This window comes from Cavia porcellus, unplaced genomic scaffold, assembly GCF_034190915.1.
Source record: "Cavia porcellus strain 051 isolate PalLab524CR breed Dunkin Hartley unplaced genomic scaffold, mCavPor4.1 scaffold_12, whole genome shotgun sequence".
NCBI lineage: Eukaryota > Metazoa > Chordata > Mammalia > Rodentia > Caviidae > Cavia > Cavia porcellus.
This window is the reverse complement of record NW_026947495.1, coordinates 51595781-51612098: the sequence shown is the minus strand read 5'-3', so window position 1 is coordinate 51612098 and position 16318 is coordinate 51595781. Positions and strand designations below refer to the sequence as shown.

The window sequence follows — 16318 nt, the reverse complement described above, 5'->3', positions numbered from 1 at the left end:
AATAACTCATCAATGTGTTCGTATTAAATATGCATTTTCTTTTGTATAAATTATATAACAAATTGATTTAAAAATATCTGAATTTTGACAAAATATTTAAAGACAGAAAAATATTCTAAAATTTTCAGTAAGAGGCTAAGATTAAGAAAACTCATTACTTAGTTACAAACATTAAATTAATTTATTATTAATTTATTTACCCTTCATAAAATAGCCTGAAATATTTATGCATCACTTTGATCATGGAGATTTGTTTATATAAATCAGCGTTTCCACCTAGGTATTATATTTTCTCCAAAGGGTCCCCATTGCCTTCCACAAATAAATTTTCATAGTTCAACCCTATTGCTTTGGCAAAATTACTTAAACATGGGACAAAAGTAGTCCAATGTAAATCAGAATGCATTCTTAAAAATAAAAGGTAAGTTTAATAACCTTTGTTCAGCCAACTCAAAATATCTTTATTGAGTGCCTATTGTAGCAAGAACTATAGAAGTTAACAAATTGAGGCAAAATAAGATCCATGTCTTCAAGGAACTTATAACAGCTTTGATACATACCTGCTATATAATTTTGGTTAAGTTTCTTAAGCTTGTTCATATCAAGTAAAAATACAACACACTGATCAAATTTAAAAAATTATGAGTGTACGTGCCAACTAAAACAATTTTAAGATCTATTGACATATGAGAAGCTTTCTCATTTTTGACACATCTACTAAATTACTCACTAAATTGAGTAAATAAATTATCTTTTCAACAATTTTAACAATACTCCCTATCGAAGTGTTTCAGTAAAAACCTTCCCTAAGGTTTTCCACAAATTTAAGTTTCTAGATGCATATTTTTTGTAGTATAAAAGTTCACTTAGGTCACTCATTACTTCGTATTTTAATTATTGATGAATGTGTTAATAATGCACATAAGAGCAGATTATTTTCTGCAAGAAGAGGAACTTATTTTAGGACAGTGATTATCAATATATTGTTCTACACAGAAGTGGCTTTGTTCTTATGAGAAGTTTCACATAAAATTGCTGAGATGATCAAAAGTTTAATGATAAGTTAAAATTACCATAATGTTGACACAAACGTTTCTGAAGTGAAGTGAGTAATAACCATTTTGATTAAGACTAGCATATGAAGTATTCATCAGAGATCCATCTAAATATTTTTCTGAAAATGATAATACCTTGTACCCAGATATTCCAGCAAAACCTCATGCAGTCATGGAGTAGTGGGATTTTTAGAGGTGACTAAATGTAGAGATTGTGATTGATTTATGATCCAATACTGCAATTAAAGGTGGAGTGCTCTGCCTCCCCTAGTGTAAGTACTATGCATGCAGCAGAGAGACTTGTTCTTTCTTTTTCCATGTTTACTTTTGCTGTTTTTTACTGCCATGAGTGTTTGCTCCTCTGTCATCAGCCACACTTCCTGGGAACCAGTCCATTATGGACTGAAACCTCTACACCCCTTTCTCTAACTTTGTGTGTCAGATATTTTTTCTCAGCAATGAGAAAAGAAATTAAGAATTGTCATCCAATTGTATAATTAGTATATTATGAAGAATCACTGATTTTCTTCCAACTTCCCTTGGGAAACATGATTCACCTATTCCATTCTATACCTTTTTATTCCCTACTTCTATCTCTTTCTCTCTTAATATTTATTGTTCTCTCTATCTCCCTCTTGCTTTCTCAAACACACACACACACACACACACACACACACACACACACACACCACTAACAAATCTTAATCCAACTTAGTTAACTGCTATCTGTCAATAGTATTAATATAGTAATTTTAAAAATATAGGACAGATACTGAACTTTCACTGTCAGATTTTGTTCTAAACATTGTGCATCTCTATTACTTATCATCAAACAAAACTGAAAGGATTTATTCAACTCACTTTAGAATTCAAGCTATGATGAAAATAGCATAAATATTTTTATTAATTTGGGACATGAAAGACAAATTCAAAGTAGAACTTACTCTTCCCTTCCTCTTTCCATACAAAAATATTTATTGTTTTAATTGATGACCTTGATATTTCTGGCTTTTATGAGGTTGTAAAACTATATAAGATAATACAAGCTAACTGTTGCCTAACCCACATAGTCAAATATTTTTAAGACAAATGTGACCTACCTAGTAGGATAGATAATCATTCTCATAGAAGGCATCATTAAAATAGGTGTAAACATGCTGAATTGTGTTCATAAGAATAGTAAGCCAGTTTTGCTAAACTAAGAAAAGACCACATCAATATCATCAGTTTTACTTTATATCACTTCAAAAAAGGAAAACAAATTATATTACTTATTTGACTTTAGAAGATTTCTATTATCTTTCACTATAAGAAAACCTTTTAATACCCTATAATAATTGCCATTATTTTCTTTAAAATGTGAGCAATGATGTGTGATCTTTAAATAATCTCAAACTTGTACTTCTTATGCCAAGTTCTATTAATTCTATGAACATGTATGCAGACTTTTTCTATGTATGAACTTTGAGTACTACTGTGTGTTATGTAAAAAGTAAAATTCTATAAACTTAATTTTGAAGTAATGTGGATAGTTAGTTAAATATTTGCTTTGTATTTTTGCCTATAGTTGTTTTGTGGCATTAGGTTGTTCAATTAATATGATTTTCATATTAAACGGAGACTTTTTATACACTATTTGAACCTCTATAAAAGCACAAAAATATTAAAAAGGATGGAGCATTGAAAAATACAAACTGAATTTAGCTTTTCCAAAGGGTAGAGGTAGAAAGTTATCTTTCCCGAGAACAAGCAGTCATGAATACCATCCTCGGGTTGGATCCTATTATTGGCTGACTATAGATTAATGAACCTGTTTCCACTGTACCGATATATAATGCATGAACACGATTACTGGGATAATTTAGAAACAGGATGCCTTTAATCTTCTGCTCATATCAATCAATTGCAATACATAGATTATAGAATGTTCTATGATTTTACACTGAATCATTAATAGAACTAATTTTAGAGCTAAATGAGGCTGAAAAAATGTAATGCCCACTCATATGTAACACAGACAGTGGAACATTAATAAGCATGTGATTCGTTAACTAATTCAAAAAAAGACAACTCTGAAAGTTGTAGGAAAAGAATATTTCAGAGGGCAGGAAGCCAGTTTTCATCTTGCAGAAGAAAATAGAATCCCAGGCTTTCCAGACTCAATAAGCTTTAAAAATATCAGAGTTATAAATAAAAGTGTAATTCAATCGACTTCTACATATCAATGTACTTTGTGATATGATATTTACACACTATGTTTCAAAATATATTTGGAAATCACTCTTACCTTAAAATGTTTATTCACCGTATACATGTGGCCTAAAGTAATTATTAGCCATATGACATTATTATAACTTATTATTGTATTATTATGCTTTTAGAGCTTGCTTACAGCGAAAATTCATACCAGAGACCTTGGATATCCCCTTGGAGATACCAGATCTCCTTGAAGAACTTAATGTAATTTAGGAGCAAGGTGAGCTTGGGTTTAGTTAGGAAGCTAAGTAGAAAAAAGGTAGTTTTGAAATTGGAGGAAACATCGTTCTGTGTTTCTGAGAGTAAGACCTGTTTACGTGGACCTAGTGGGCCACTTGCTTGCATTTGCAGTTCTATTGTCTGGGGTTGGAGGCAGCCGGCAGTTGCTAATAGAAGTGTCAGAGTCAGCACCGCGGAGAGCTCTACAATTCAGTCCCTGGAAGAGGAACTCTGAAGATTTACAAGTCTCGCTACAGGAAACAACAAAACGATAGAATAAACTACTTTAAAAAGATAAAAGGGACAAAAAAACCCCACAAAGCTTGTTGAAACATGTCTTTTTATATTCTGAGGAAGGAGAGATATGGGGGTAGGGCTACTGCCCTAAAATAGGCAGACTATGTAAAATAGAAGAAAATAAAATTTTAGAAAATCCACTTTAAAAGCGTGCGTCCCTAGCATACGTGGTCACATTTTACTTTCCAAGTCTCCACGACTGTTTGGACAGAATTGTTGGTTTGCCATGCGAAGCCCGCGTTGACATTCTCCGACAATCCAGAACGAAAAGGACTGTCTATTCTGTCCTCTTCTGTGGGAGAGTTTCTTCCAAATGCGGGAGAGCAAAGTGGTTTTTCTAGTGTGTTCAGGAGATGAATGGCGTGGAGGTCAGAGCCAGGCAGCTAACTCCTAGTCCCACCCACCTTTTGTTCCTTCCCCCTGGTGCCCAGCCTCGCCCTTTTCAAACTCCTTCCTCGTTTTGCACTGTTCGCTCACTCAGTCTTAGGCTTTCTCATCTTTCTGGCAGCCTCCTGCACTTGGAGACCCAAACACCCCTCCACCTTGCAACTCCGCAGAGATTCAGGCAATCAGACTGGGCATGCTCAGCGGCGCGGGCAGCCTCCAGTGCTTCCCAGGCGCGCCTCTGCACTGGGCAGGGACCCGCGCGCCGGTTCCGCCCAGGGGCTTCAGCGTCCACTCCTGAGGAGCTCAGGGGTCCGGGTCGCACCCTGAGGATAAACTGCGCCCTTAGCAGGGTCATCCTCCATCTCCAGCCTTCTGAGGGTTTAGAGAGCCTAGAAATGTTCCTGGTGGAGGGGCTGTGTTGCCACCTGTCTTTCCTTTGCAGCTGAGGGTGTTTGCTCTAGCTACTGCGGCGTGAGGAGCTCAGGGATGGAGCCCTGTGGCTGGTGGCCGTGGAGATCACCTTCCCAGTGCAGCTGTTTGTCACTGAGTTTTGGAGATTTCTTGGCCAGCTTCCGCTAAAGCACGCTTGAGTAATCCGAGCTGTGGCAGCGCCCAAGCTCACAGGATAAAGAGAGAGAGAGAGAGAGAGAGAGAGAGAGAGAGAGAGAGAGAGTGTGTGTGTGTGTGTGTGTGTGTGTGTGTGTGTGTGTAGGGGAGAGGGCGGGGATAAAAACGTCAATCCCCCCCCCAGCCCTCTTTTCTTTTTCCCCTTCCTGCAAAACAAGTCTTCCACCCCCTCCCCTTTCCCACCAGCCATCCTTAGAGCTCTGGGCCACAGCCAGGTTAAGCCCATTTGCACTGGGAAACTGGCGCTGTTTGGAAGAAGAGAAACGGATCGATTGCCCTCGTGACTCCCAGCCCCCCACCCCGCCCCCACCACCGCGCCCTCCCTCCCTCGGCCCTCCCCCGCCACCCCTCACCCCGCCTCCTTCCCGCTCCCCACCCCCAGACCTCTCGCCCTGGCAGTCCGGTGCGAGGCCCCCTCCGGAAGGTGAGGGGAATGGACTGGACTCCAGTGGGCAGAGCGGGTGTCTAGAAGTGGTGCTAATGGGAAGCGGTTCCTGGCTCCCAAAGAGGATGCTCTGCCACAAAGAGCGGCTGGCGCGCTGGCCTGGGCTCTAGCCGCGCGGAGATCCCGGAGGAACTCCGGAGCGGGGCGCTCCGCGGAGGACCCGCTCACCATGCCCGTCCGCAGGGGGCATGTGGCACCACAAAACACATTTTTGGGGACCATCATACGGAAATTTGAAGGGCAAAGTAAGTTCGTTTGTTCTCCTTCTCTCTCCCTCGCTTTCCGCTTTGGCAGATCTTCCCAGCTGGGAGATCGGCAACTCCTGGCTCCAAGTTCCGAGCTGTGAAGCCAGCGAGGAGCTTCGGATGGCAGCGGGAGTGCTCGCTCTCTGATATTAATTTTGATTTACATTTTAGATTATGGTCTCCGTTATTGAAAGCAATTTGATCCTCCTCTCCCACTGCTCCATTATCTGCCTGGCTACTTAATGTCCTTCTGTTATACTACCTTAAAGGGAACGTGCTAGTATAGCACGGGTTTATATTGTGAGTCTGTTTTATTGCACACTTTTAAAAGTCAGGAGCAGAGCAAACCCAGCTATTGGAACAAAAGAATGTAAATGTGGCAGTGATGTAAATGGTTGTGCCAACTATTTTTTACGTTGGTAAACTGCAGGATTCTGGAATGATAGGAATGCTTACCTGCTGGTATCTTATACAAGCTAAACTTTAGGGGGAATCAAGGCAAATGTAAGCCAAACCAGATCATTTGGGGAAGCCTTACCTCATCTGTGCGGAATCCTAATGAAAACAGCTCATTATTCAAAAACACTGTTGCTGTCCTCTTGTTGTCTCCTTAAATTTTCTATCTGGAATTTTAAAAATTGAATCGAAATAAGTAAATGCCACATAGACTAAATGTAGAGAAAATATAATGCAACCATGTGAACTATCAAGAATTATTTTGTATAAGCGTAGTAACTTAAAATCTTACATTTGTCACATCATTTTTTTAAATCTACATTTATACACGTTTATACTGTATACCTTGTACTCTTTTATCATCACATTTAGTAAGGTGAGGATCTGGTACCTTATGTGGAAAATACAATTTTATTTCCGGTTTCGTATTCAATCTAAAAGTAATAAATGTGTTTTTATTAAAATAAATGAGTACTTTGCATTAAAAATTCTACTAGTGCATAAAAATTCAAGGTTCTCTCAACATAAAAGTAAAAAGGTGTTGACACGACACTGTGCAGGTGTGTACATACTTTGATTTTTTTAAAATGCACATTTTGTACAGGTGAAACTTTGTATTATTTAAATGTTAATAAATGTGAATTAGTTTGACTGCTAGACCTAATTGTTTTTCTTTTTTAAACAAGTGTAGTATACTTTAAATAGATAGAGAAAAGCCAAATCCAAGGGAAATACTTTGTGGAAGTTGCATTCAAAGAGTCAGAGTGGAAGTGAGAAATTTGACAATTACAGGGTGTTTCACTATTGAGCTTAGAAAAATTTTTAGCATTTTTACCCTTTCTAGTGCCTTTCTAGAAATACCAATGGGCCAGTTGCTTGTTGTTCACTGGAACCCCTCAAAGTTAAGGCACTTGAAAACTAAACTGGGAAATTCTATTCTTGCCACTTGAATAATACTGCTTAATAGCTTCTGTTTCATACTACTGTTACTCTCACATTTAAAGTTTACAGGGTCTTTTGTTGTGTAACTTTGTGTGTGTGTGAAAAGATCTGGGACATTTGCATTTTGTATAAACACCTGCATTTAAGGCCTCTTAATCTACAATAAATTGTCAGCTTTTATAAGAATCTTATGGAAGCTCTAAAAGGTGCCTTATCTTCTTCTTGTTACAGATAAAAAATTTATCATTGCAAATGCCAGAGTGCAGAACTGTGCCATCATCTACTGCAATGATGGGTTCTGTGAGATGACTGGTTTCTCCAGACCAGATGTCATGCAAAAGCCATGCACTTGCGACTTTCTTCATGGGCCTGAGACCAAGAGGCATGATATTGCTCAAATTGCCCAGGCGTTGCTGGGGTCAGAGGAGAGGAAAGTGGAAGTCACCTACTATCACAAGAATGGTAAAGTTTATGCCCTTAGGGTACCTTGTTTTTGATTCCATTGAAAATAAATTTTCATCACTAAAAGTTTATATGCAGAGAAACTCCAAATTTTTAATTGTGGAAATGTGATGTGCTCATAGTGTTTTATTGTACAAGAACTTTGGACATTGTCATTATTGGACATTGTCATTACTGGATTAGAAGAAAAATGTCTTCTTTGATGAAGGGTACTCTGGTTAAACTTTTTGAAAGTGTAGTAGCTCAAAATCACTAAGGATAAAGTGCCACAAAGTAGTGTCACACATTCCTTCCACTAAGGTGTACTATAAAGAGCAGTGGTCTATTGCTTGCATTAATTATATTTGGTTTTAGACTAACAGTTACATTTTATTGCACCTGAAAATACTTTGAAAAGTGTTCAAAATTGAATACACTGAAGGTAAAACTTTTCAACTTAAAAGTGTTACTTGGCACTTTAGGCTTTGATAGGCAACACTTCTTATTCCTTGGCTCATTTTAACGCAAGATTAAGGATGACATATGTGAACTTCTAAAACTGACCCAGTAACCCTAGGTATATTCAAATACTCATGGATTCAAGACTTTTCTTAAATTGAGAATTGTAGAAAAGGAATTATGACTCTGTAAAAATATTGGTAGTTACTTTTATAGCTACAGCACAGTGACGTTATAAACTTAAGGTCATCCTCAACTTCAAGGACACACCTCCTTCTTTCAAGTTTTCCATGTTATGAGACACAACTCCTACGTGTGAATTACCAGATGTGCATACTTTATGTTGTTTAAATCCTCGCATGTGCACACCTAATGATATTTAACAATCTAGGACTTAAAGGGAAAATAATTTTATAAGCTTGCACATTGTACTCAATTTTCTCAATATTGCACTGTCATCTTTTTCTATCTCATTTATGGAAATTAATGAGGTAGAGGGATATCCATTCAGACGTTTAAAAAGCTAAGATTTTGGTAAATGTGTAATGTTCTAAAGCCTAAAGAATATAATGACAAATCATTTAGTAAACTGACAAAAATAGCAAGGAAAATATTAACTGTCGCTTATTTTCTTACAATTAAATTTTTCATGATAGGAAATGTACAGTTATTAATTATGGTATTTTCTACTACATGAATGTGAGTGGATATGTGCAAGGAAGTTTTATGGGAAAAGCAAGTTTGTCTAACATTGTATTAATGTGGAGAAAGCAATTACGTGATTATTAAACAGCATAGAAATTGTTTTGAACATTCTTCCCATTTTCTTTCAATTTTCTGCTCAGTAGTGTTTGCATGCTAGAACAAGACTAATTGCTTTATGGTCCTGAAAACATTTACTGGACTTAGGCTTTCACTACTCATATATAACTTATCTCTTTTATATACCTGAAGACAAGCAACTGTACTTTTGAAATCATTTGTATGTCTGACCGTATTCTCCAGCTGGGTGTTTATTATGATGCTGACACAGTCTACATTGTGGCTCTGCATGCTGTTAATCCATCTTTTGTCACTATGACTTCTGGGCTATTTCAGAACTTAATTATAAAATAAAATTGGTGTGCTCAAATCTCTTAGATACTAAGTATAGGTTTTACAGTGTTTTTAAGTAAAAATGATTACCTATTACATTACCTGTTACACTGCAACAGAAACAGTGATGCTTCGAAATCTAGCTATTTCATACAATGTGACTATAGGGAATGATCAGAGACCTCCTAAAAGAACCAATTTCCCATAGAAACTCAAAGATAATCATAAAAAATTCTGCAAAGAAGGTGTTAGGATGTTAACTAATGCAAAATTATATCTGAAAGATTTGCTTGGTTAAATTAAATTCATACAAAATATCTTTATTTGAATCTTGTTTAAGTAGAGAAATTCCAACCTTTGGTGACGTTGTTTCTGTTAATTTTTTGCAGAGATGTGACTCAGACTTAGAGTGTTAATGCTAACCATAAACCTTGACCATATAGCTTTAATTGACATAGAAAACATGAAAGGTTTGGTTACACATTTTATGGTTTTCCAAAGGAAAACAATGATTAATTTGAATGACTCTTTTCGATTGTAAAGATTCAGTACTTCTTTGCTTTGAATGTCATAATCTTGTGTTTTTCCTGCCAGTTCAGATACCTTGACTAGACTCTTCAGAGTATATTGGTTTCATTCACATGGCAACTGTGAGATCAGTCAGATTTAGGAAGTTTCAGTGCTTTGATTTTCTTACCAGCCACTCTAAGTTAATAAAAGCATAGGAGAGAAAAAGCCATTTGTGTTGGTATTTTCCTCAACATTCCTAATTCACTACCATGGGGGCTGTTTGTTTTTTTGTTTTCTTGTTCTTTTAATTCTGTATAGTAAATGGTTCCTTATTCCTAATTTGGCATTTCCCATGGATATAAAAATCACGTAATGAGCACAATGAGCAAAGTAACAGAAAGTTGAGGTATTGTTCCTACTTTTTCACTTGTTCTGTTCATTTATAGTGCAGTAAAAAAATAGGAGCAGAACATAATTTCCAAAAGCTTATTCCCCAAAGTGGCCAGAGATTTTATAAGCAGTTTAAACCTGTGATCTATGCAATGAGTCCACAGTGATGCAATGTACTGTGAGCTACTTGATCCACTGTGAAGCAACTCTTCCACTCTTCTCCTGTTTATGATTATGCTAGATACAACTGATCTTACTGTTTACCAGAATATCAATTTTTTTAAAACCTAGTTATTTGCAAGAGGAATATTTGACAGCCCTTCCTTTGAGGATTCTATTTTACAGTTTAAGTCATTATTGCATAAATCATTCTTGGCAGCTGTGAAATATTGCTTGAGGTGATAAAGCTGTAAATCTTTTGACATGTAACTCTAATTATGCAAAACTATAATTATGCTGAGACTTATGTAAGAATGGGCATATATTTTATTTGCATAATACATACACCTTAAAAACAACTTTTTTAGGCATAGGGATTAAAAAATAGCAAACACTTCAGTGATTAACTAGTTCAGTTTGTGGAGAAGGAAATAAGGGGAAAAAACAGAAAAGAAAATAGTTGATTGTTTTTTGGTTTATTGCTTTTCTCAGTTGTGTGGCATCATGATAGAGGTAGCTATCTGAAGCACTAATTCCTTCAGTCATATTTAGGTATAAATTATCAAACAGTTTGAAACATTTGGAAACTAAAAGTTAATTTCTCCAGGAAAAAATAAAAGCCTTCATTCAGAAGGGAAGCAGAATCTAATACGTACTATTTTTAGAGGACAGAGCCGTCCTGTGTTTTTGTTACTAGGCATCTAGATGCAGTACAAGGCAAAGTTGTTAAGAAATGGGAAATGTATATTGCTACTTTCCTTTTCTTTGTGCTACTTTGAAAGAACTGAAGAATGAGAAGAGTCTGAAGGGAATCCTTGTGTGGTACCCAGACAGAAAGAAAAGAAAGTTTCAGAGGCAGTATTTGATTCATTTAAACTCAGTTTAAATGACAACACTACCATCTCTGTGAATTGGGCAGAAATACTGTCTAAAAGTACTGTTTTGGGGAGCAAAGATGAAGGTTCACTTAGTGCCACCTCTCCCTACATAACATAGTAAGCACTAGAAGAATAATCATAGGAGATGCAAAGAAAGGTCCAACCTAATCTATGCTTTCAGGACATTTGTGTTGTAGAGTTGGAAAATCCTAAAAAATTTAGGATTAATTACCATTTTCCCACTATTCTCCAAGTTTAAAATAAGCTTGTTGATGTATACCTCTTTTTAACTTTTGCGCGTATAGGGCTTGTCAGGCAATGCACTTTAAAATTTAATAGTACAAACATAGCTATTATAATAGCATTATATAAGCTATATGGTACATAATATATTCAGCTCTCCTAATTTTTGGATTGTGTAGTAGAGATACAGATGGCGTCTTTTAAGATAAGAATAGAAGTATATTTTTTGTGTGGGTAATTCAAGCAATAAGAAAGTTTTCCTGGGAGTATGTTCCCGAGAATTTGCTTTAATGTCATTTTAACTCTCTTCCTATGTTTTCTCATGTTCTATCAAATATGATAATCTAACAGCAGTAATCATACATTCAAGTTTTTACCACATTTAAATTTCAATATCTTACGCGTACTGTGTGTCATATTTGACCAACTGCATTTGATGGTAAAATATCCATCCTGAGGAAACACTGTTTCCCTGCATTGTGAAAACTACATCCTGATGTCCCAAGTGAAACCAAAAATGGGAGTGAATTCTGCTCATCATATTGTTTGCACCACCTATTGATGCCATACCTGGAAGCAGTCCTCATATTAAAAGAGAAGTGGTGTTTTCTGCTGTTTTGATAGACAGATAACTAATTTTATATCAAAAGGGCTCAAGGTCAGGGTCATCTAAGGCGACTAACACAAGGTAGGCTTAGCAGGAGGAATTTACTTGTACTGACTTGTGAGGGTTTTTGTTTATTGTTGTGTGCTGTAAATAGGCATGGAATCAATTCTTGGCAGCCAGCCTGCCGTGAGAGGCTTTTCAGAATTGTGCCACTGGGAAGTAGCAGTTAGGATACAAAGCATTGTGATATTATCCTTCATTGGCCATCTAAACTATAAACCTTGGGATAACATATTTTTCCTCTTTCTCCTTAAATTCAGGTGGTCCCTAAATCTGTTCAGTATTTAAGTGTGAGATATCTCAATTTCTCCATCCACTGTCAAGTACTCTGATTAAAGTATACTTAGTCCATATTCTGAAATATTGTAGTATTCCATTTCTGGTCTTCTCCAAGACATTATCTACTATGCCATCAGAGATCTTCCTGAAACATGAATCTCACTGATAGCTTATTGGGGTCACAAATCTTCATAAATAAAGTTCAGGTATCAAACAATGATACAATGATCCCATAAAATATTCTTCCTATGCCCATTTTATGAAAACAACTATGAGATAGAGATTTAATAATTTGTCAAGTCACATACAGCTTATAAATGGTAGAACCTGAGTCCATTATGATTTTGCCTTATTGATGCTCGGTTGATTTGTGCTGCACCTAGGCATAAAAATTTACTTAATCAAGAATAGGTTTTGGTTTAAAAATTTATTTTAATTCATGAAACTCTCAAGATTAAGTTGTAGTCTCCTTTATAGGCTGCTTGGTGGCCTTCAAGGTCTCATTTGCTTGTGTTTGAAGTAGGGCATGTTTAGAGGCTCTGAATAAAACTTGTAGCTCTGACAAAAAGCTAAATAAATTCGAGCAAATATGCTTTCTAAATCCCTTAATCTACTCTCCTGAAAATATTTGGAGAATTGCAGCTCACTTTTTGCTCAATTAAATTTACTACATATGATAAAGGAAATACCATGATTCTTGGTATGGTTTCTTGCCTATAATATGCGCAATGTGTACCAATAGGTGAACATATTGCCAATTTTGCTTATATTCCAGTCACACTTGATGGTTCAGAGTTCATAAAAATGCCATGCACTTGTATATACCCAATGCTTTGTTCATCTCTCGATGAAGTCTTTCTTTTTCTATAGTAAGGAGCTCAGAATCTGTCAGAATGGGCTGCCCTTCTCTGCTTCTCATGGTTAGAGTATCTATCATTATCTCTGGCAAGACACATTAAAAGACTTCCTTGTGAAGTCATTGCTATGCCTTCCCAACAAGTTCCTCTGTACCTCTTTAGACTTGTTTGTAATTCTGATCTAACATCTGGAACGCATTATGTATTATATAATTTGGCAATAAACTTTATCTCTTTTCTGGGCATATTTTTTAAAAAACTATCAAATCCCATTAATTTCCTTGTCCAGACTTTATGGAAGAGTACCTAGTACCAAGTAATTGTTCAATTAGTGTTTACTTAAAGAATGAAAAGAGGATGAGGAATGTCACAGAGCTGAAAAAAAGAAACATTGAAATCGAGATATTTGAGGGAAAATGAGTTACAAAGTGTGATATTTTGATTGTTTTTTTGTTTTTAAAAACCACTTCTAAAGTATTCTTCAGAATAATTATATACTGTAACGTAGGAATAAAAATACGTTTAGAATATATTTCAGAACAATTTTCACCTTAATTTGATAAAGGACTTTTGTTTTATGCCTAATAATCTAATATGTAAAATCATCTTTATAACAATAGTTATTCAAATAGCTAGAAAAAATTTCTACTGAAGAGTTAGGTAGAACCTGAAAACCAGAAATGGTTAGCCCATTGTTTCAGGGGTTACCACTCCGCTAGGGACTCGCCGCTGTCTCCCAACAATCTCTGGTAGCCAAAACTGTAGAGCCATTCTGCTCTTGCCTTACTTGAATTCACTGAAGGTTTTGAAACAGTCACTGTCCTAACTGCTTACATCGCAGTGTTGACACTTTATACCTAATGCTGCAGCTTATTATTTCGTTTTCTTGAAAATTCTTAATCTTGCTCTCAGGCTTATACAATAATTAACGTGCAAAAACTTAAAAAATAAAATAATATCCTATTATAGGTAAAAATAATAATAATTAACTAGAATTGCTAAATGAGTGTTTCCTTTTCCATTGTATTTTCTGCATGTAACAACAGTATTGAAATACTGAGAAGTAATTAAGAGGCAGTGGTACATCATTAATCCCCGAAATGAAGAAATACACTCTCTTATTGAACAATTAAGAAGGTCAAATCTCTACTTGTCCCAAGTAGGTTATGAGGAAACAGAGTACCATGCTCCTATTGTCATGAGTGACCATTTCATAATATCCTCTCTTACATTTAATTTTTATTTCAGTTCTACTTAAGAAAAACAAAGTGGTTTTTTTTCTGTCACAACTCAAAATCTTGGCCAAGGCAGCCTCTGTGACCTCTCTCCAGTTAAAATAGATCTTCTTGTGTATGAATTTGTTGGTTTATTGTTTCCATTATGTGACAAAATGACTTGCATTACTTTTTACCCAGATAAGTAGTAAAAACAGCTCTAGATAGTGCTTCATGGCAATAATGGGTAGACATGGACAGTGAGATGTGTATAGCCTCTCTGTGTTAGGTTTTATTTATTTAACTAGAGATAGAGTTTCAATATGTAGCCCTGTTTGGCCCTGAACTCATGGTGAACTCCTGCCTCAGCTTCCAAAGTCCTAGGTTTACAGCCATGTACCACCATGCCTGGCTATCTGGTTCAATTTATAGATGATCTCAAGCTAGCCTCCTTGGGCCACAGGGCTTTTGTTTATCTGTATTTTCTTAAAAAGTGATCAATCAGAAGTTGTTATTACAGCAGGTACACTTGCACCATTGCAGGGTTAATTGCCTTTTTTTTCCCCTTTTTTCTTTCCTTGGTATCGTTAGTAATGTTTTTATTTGTCATTGTTCATTGGTTTTGCTAGGACATTAATACTTTTATGTATTAATGTTTGAAACTCTGGATTAGAGAAACATGTGATAACCACATGGGCTCACAACAGCTTGAAATGTCTGTCACCTCTCATGTTGACCACTGAGAACTATTCTCAAAACATTCTTTTAATTCTCATCAGTGAAATATGTGCTAATAACCCAAGTTGATGGTCAAACTGGCAAAAAATTAAAATATCAAATTAGTGGTGGTTTATAGCTAATTTCTCAAAAAAAAAAAAAAAACCCAGAAAAGGACAAAATGTAGAACAAACTAAAATAATATATCTATGTGTAGAAAGTACTTATATCACAAAAGACAACATATTGAAATCTCAAAGCATTTATTTATGTTAATTAAAATCCTTATCAATTTGAAAAAAGTCACTAGAATATCAGATGGTAAATGAATAATTTTAATTAGGTTTCTATATATTTGTCTTGGCTGTGTTAAATATTTTTGGTTTTCTTTAACATTCTCATGTACACCATCTATTTTAGAATAGCACTAATCAGTTGTTCTTTACCTGTATTTAATTATTTTATACATGGCTGGGTACGCTTTCTAGATGGTCCTCGTTTATGGACCATGTCTCTCTACCCAAAATAAATCTCCCAAGGCATCAGTGTTTATTTTATTCCATTTATGTGACTGGTATTTCATGCAAATCGCTTTGTCAGATCTTTATGAAAACTATGAGTGTAGACATTGTCATATTAGTCCAGTCTACAGATTGGCTAATTTGAGGTGCAGAAAAGTTAAGTAAAGTGCTCAAGGTCACAGAGATTTGTCTATATTTGCAAACTCTATTAGATTACTCCAGATTTGTCTATATTTGCAAACTCTATTAGATTTCTTCCAAAGGATACACTTTTAAATCTTCCTTGATGTCCTCTTTCTTGAGTTCTCCATCCTGTATGTCTTGTATTTGTTTTTAAATCTGATCAGTAATTAACATCAAGCATTTTGCTTTGTGGTGTTTTTGTTTGTTTGTTTTTAATCTGGAATCAAACTCTGAATCTTGCACTTGCCAGACAGATGCTTGTGTCACTGAGCTATAGCTCTGGTCCTGCATTTTGCATTTTAAATAGAACCTTATCAATTAAAATTGATCTCTATGTGGAAGCATGCCAAACTTGAGTAGAGTAAGTATAGCTAGTAAAAGCTTATAATCTTTGCATAAATGAAAATGAGACTTTGTTTCATTTTTAAAAGTATCTCAGCTTTTGGCTATGAATTATGTACTCAATTTGGATTTGAAATACATTTCTGCTGAAGTGGGGCTTGTGTATTAATGTGACTAGTCCTTGTCCAGGAAGTTGGGATGAAAATTCACAGGATATTGATTTGGTATCAGGGAGCTGTGTGGGTGTACTTTTCGTCTTCACAATAAAGTTTTAATTCCTTTTAGGGTTGTGTAGTTTGAAGAAGTTCACCACCAGTATTTAAAAGGGCAATTATTCTCCTTCCTGTTTACTGTTTATTATTTACTAGTGGGAGTAAGTCTCTGGTTTTTAAACATCTCTACTTCTCTTTCTCCTAGATCAAGTGTCAAACTCA

At 35.8% G+C, this 16318-nt stretch overlaps 1 protein-coding gene across 6 annotated transcripts in view; it reads left to right on the top strand.

The window, feature by feature from the left end:
- The first annotated feature begins 4344 nt into the window (after positions 1-4344).
- Kcnh7 (potassium voltage-gated channel subfamily H member 7) overlaps positions 4345-16318 on the top strand; it is a 444168-nt gene continuing 432194 nt past the window's right edge. For 2 of the 6 annotated variants that reach the window (XM_063259170.1, XM_013142651.3), the window contains exons 1-2: positions 4364-5531; positions 7161-7391. In XM_063259170.1, coding sequence (XP_063115240.1) covers positions 5456-5531; positions 7161-7391 — 307 coding nt within the window. In that variant the 5' untranslated portion in view covers positions 4364-5455. Of the gene's footprint in view, positions 5532-7160; positions 7392-16318 lie in introns of all 6 variants that reach the window. The other 4 variants (XM_063259174.1, XM_063259169.1, XM_063259171.1 and 1 more) reach the window with 4 other exon arrangements.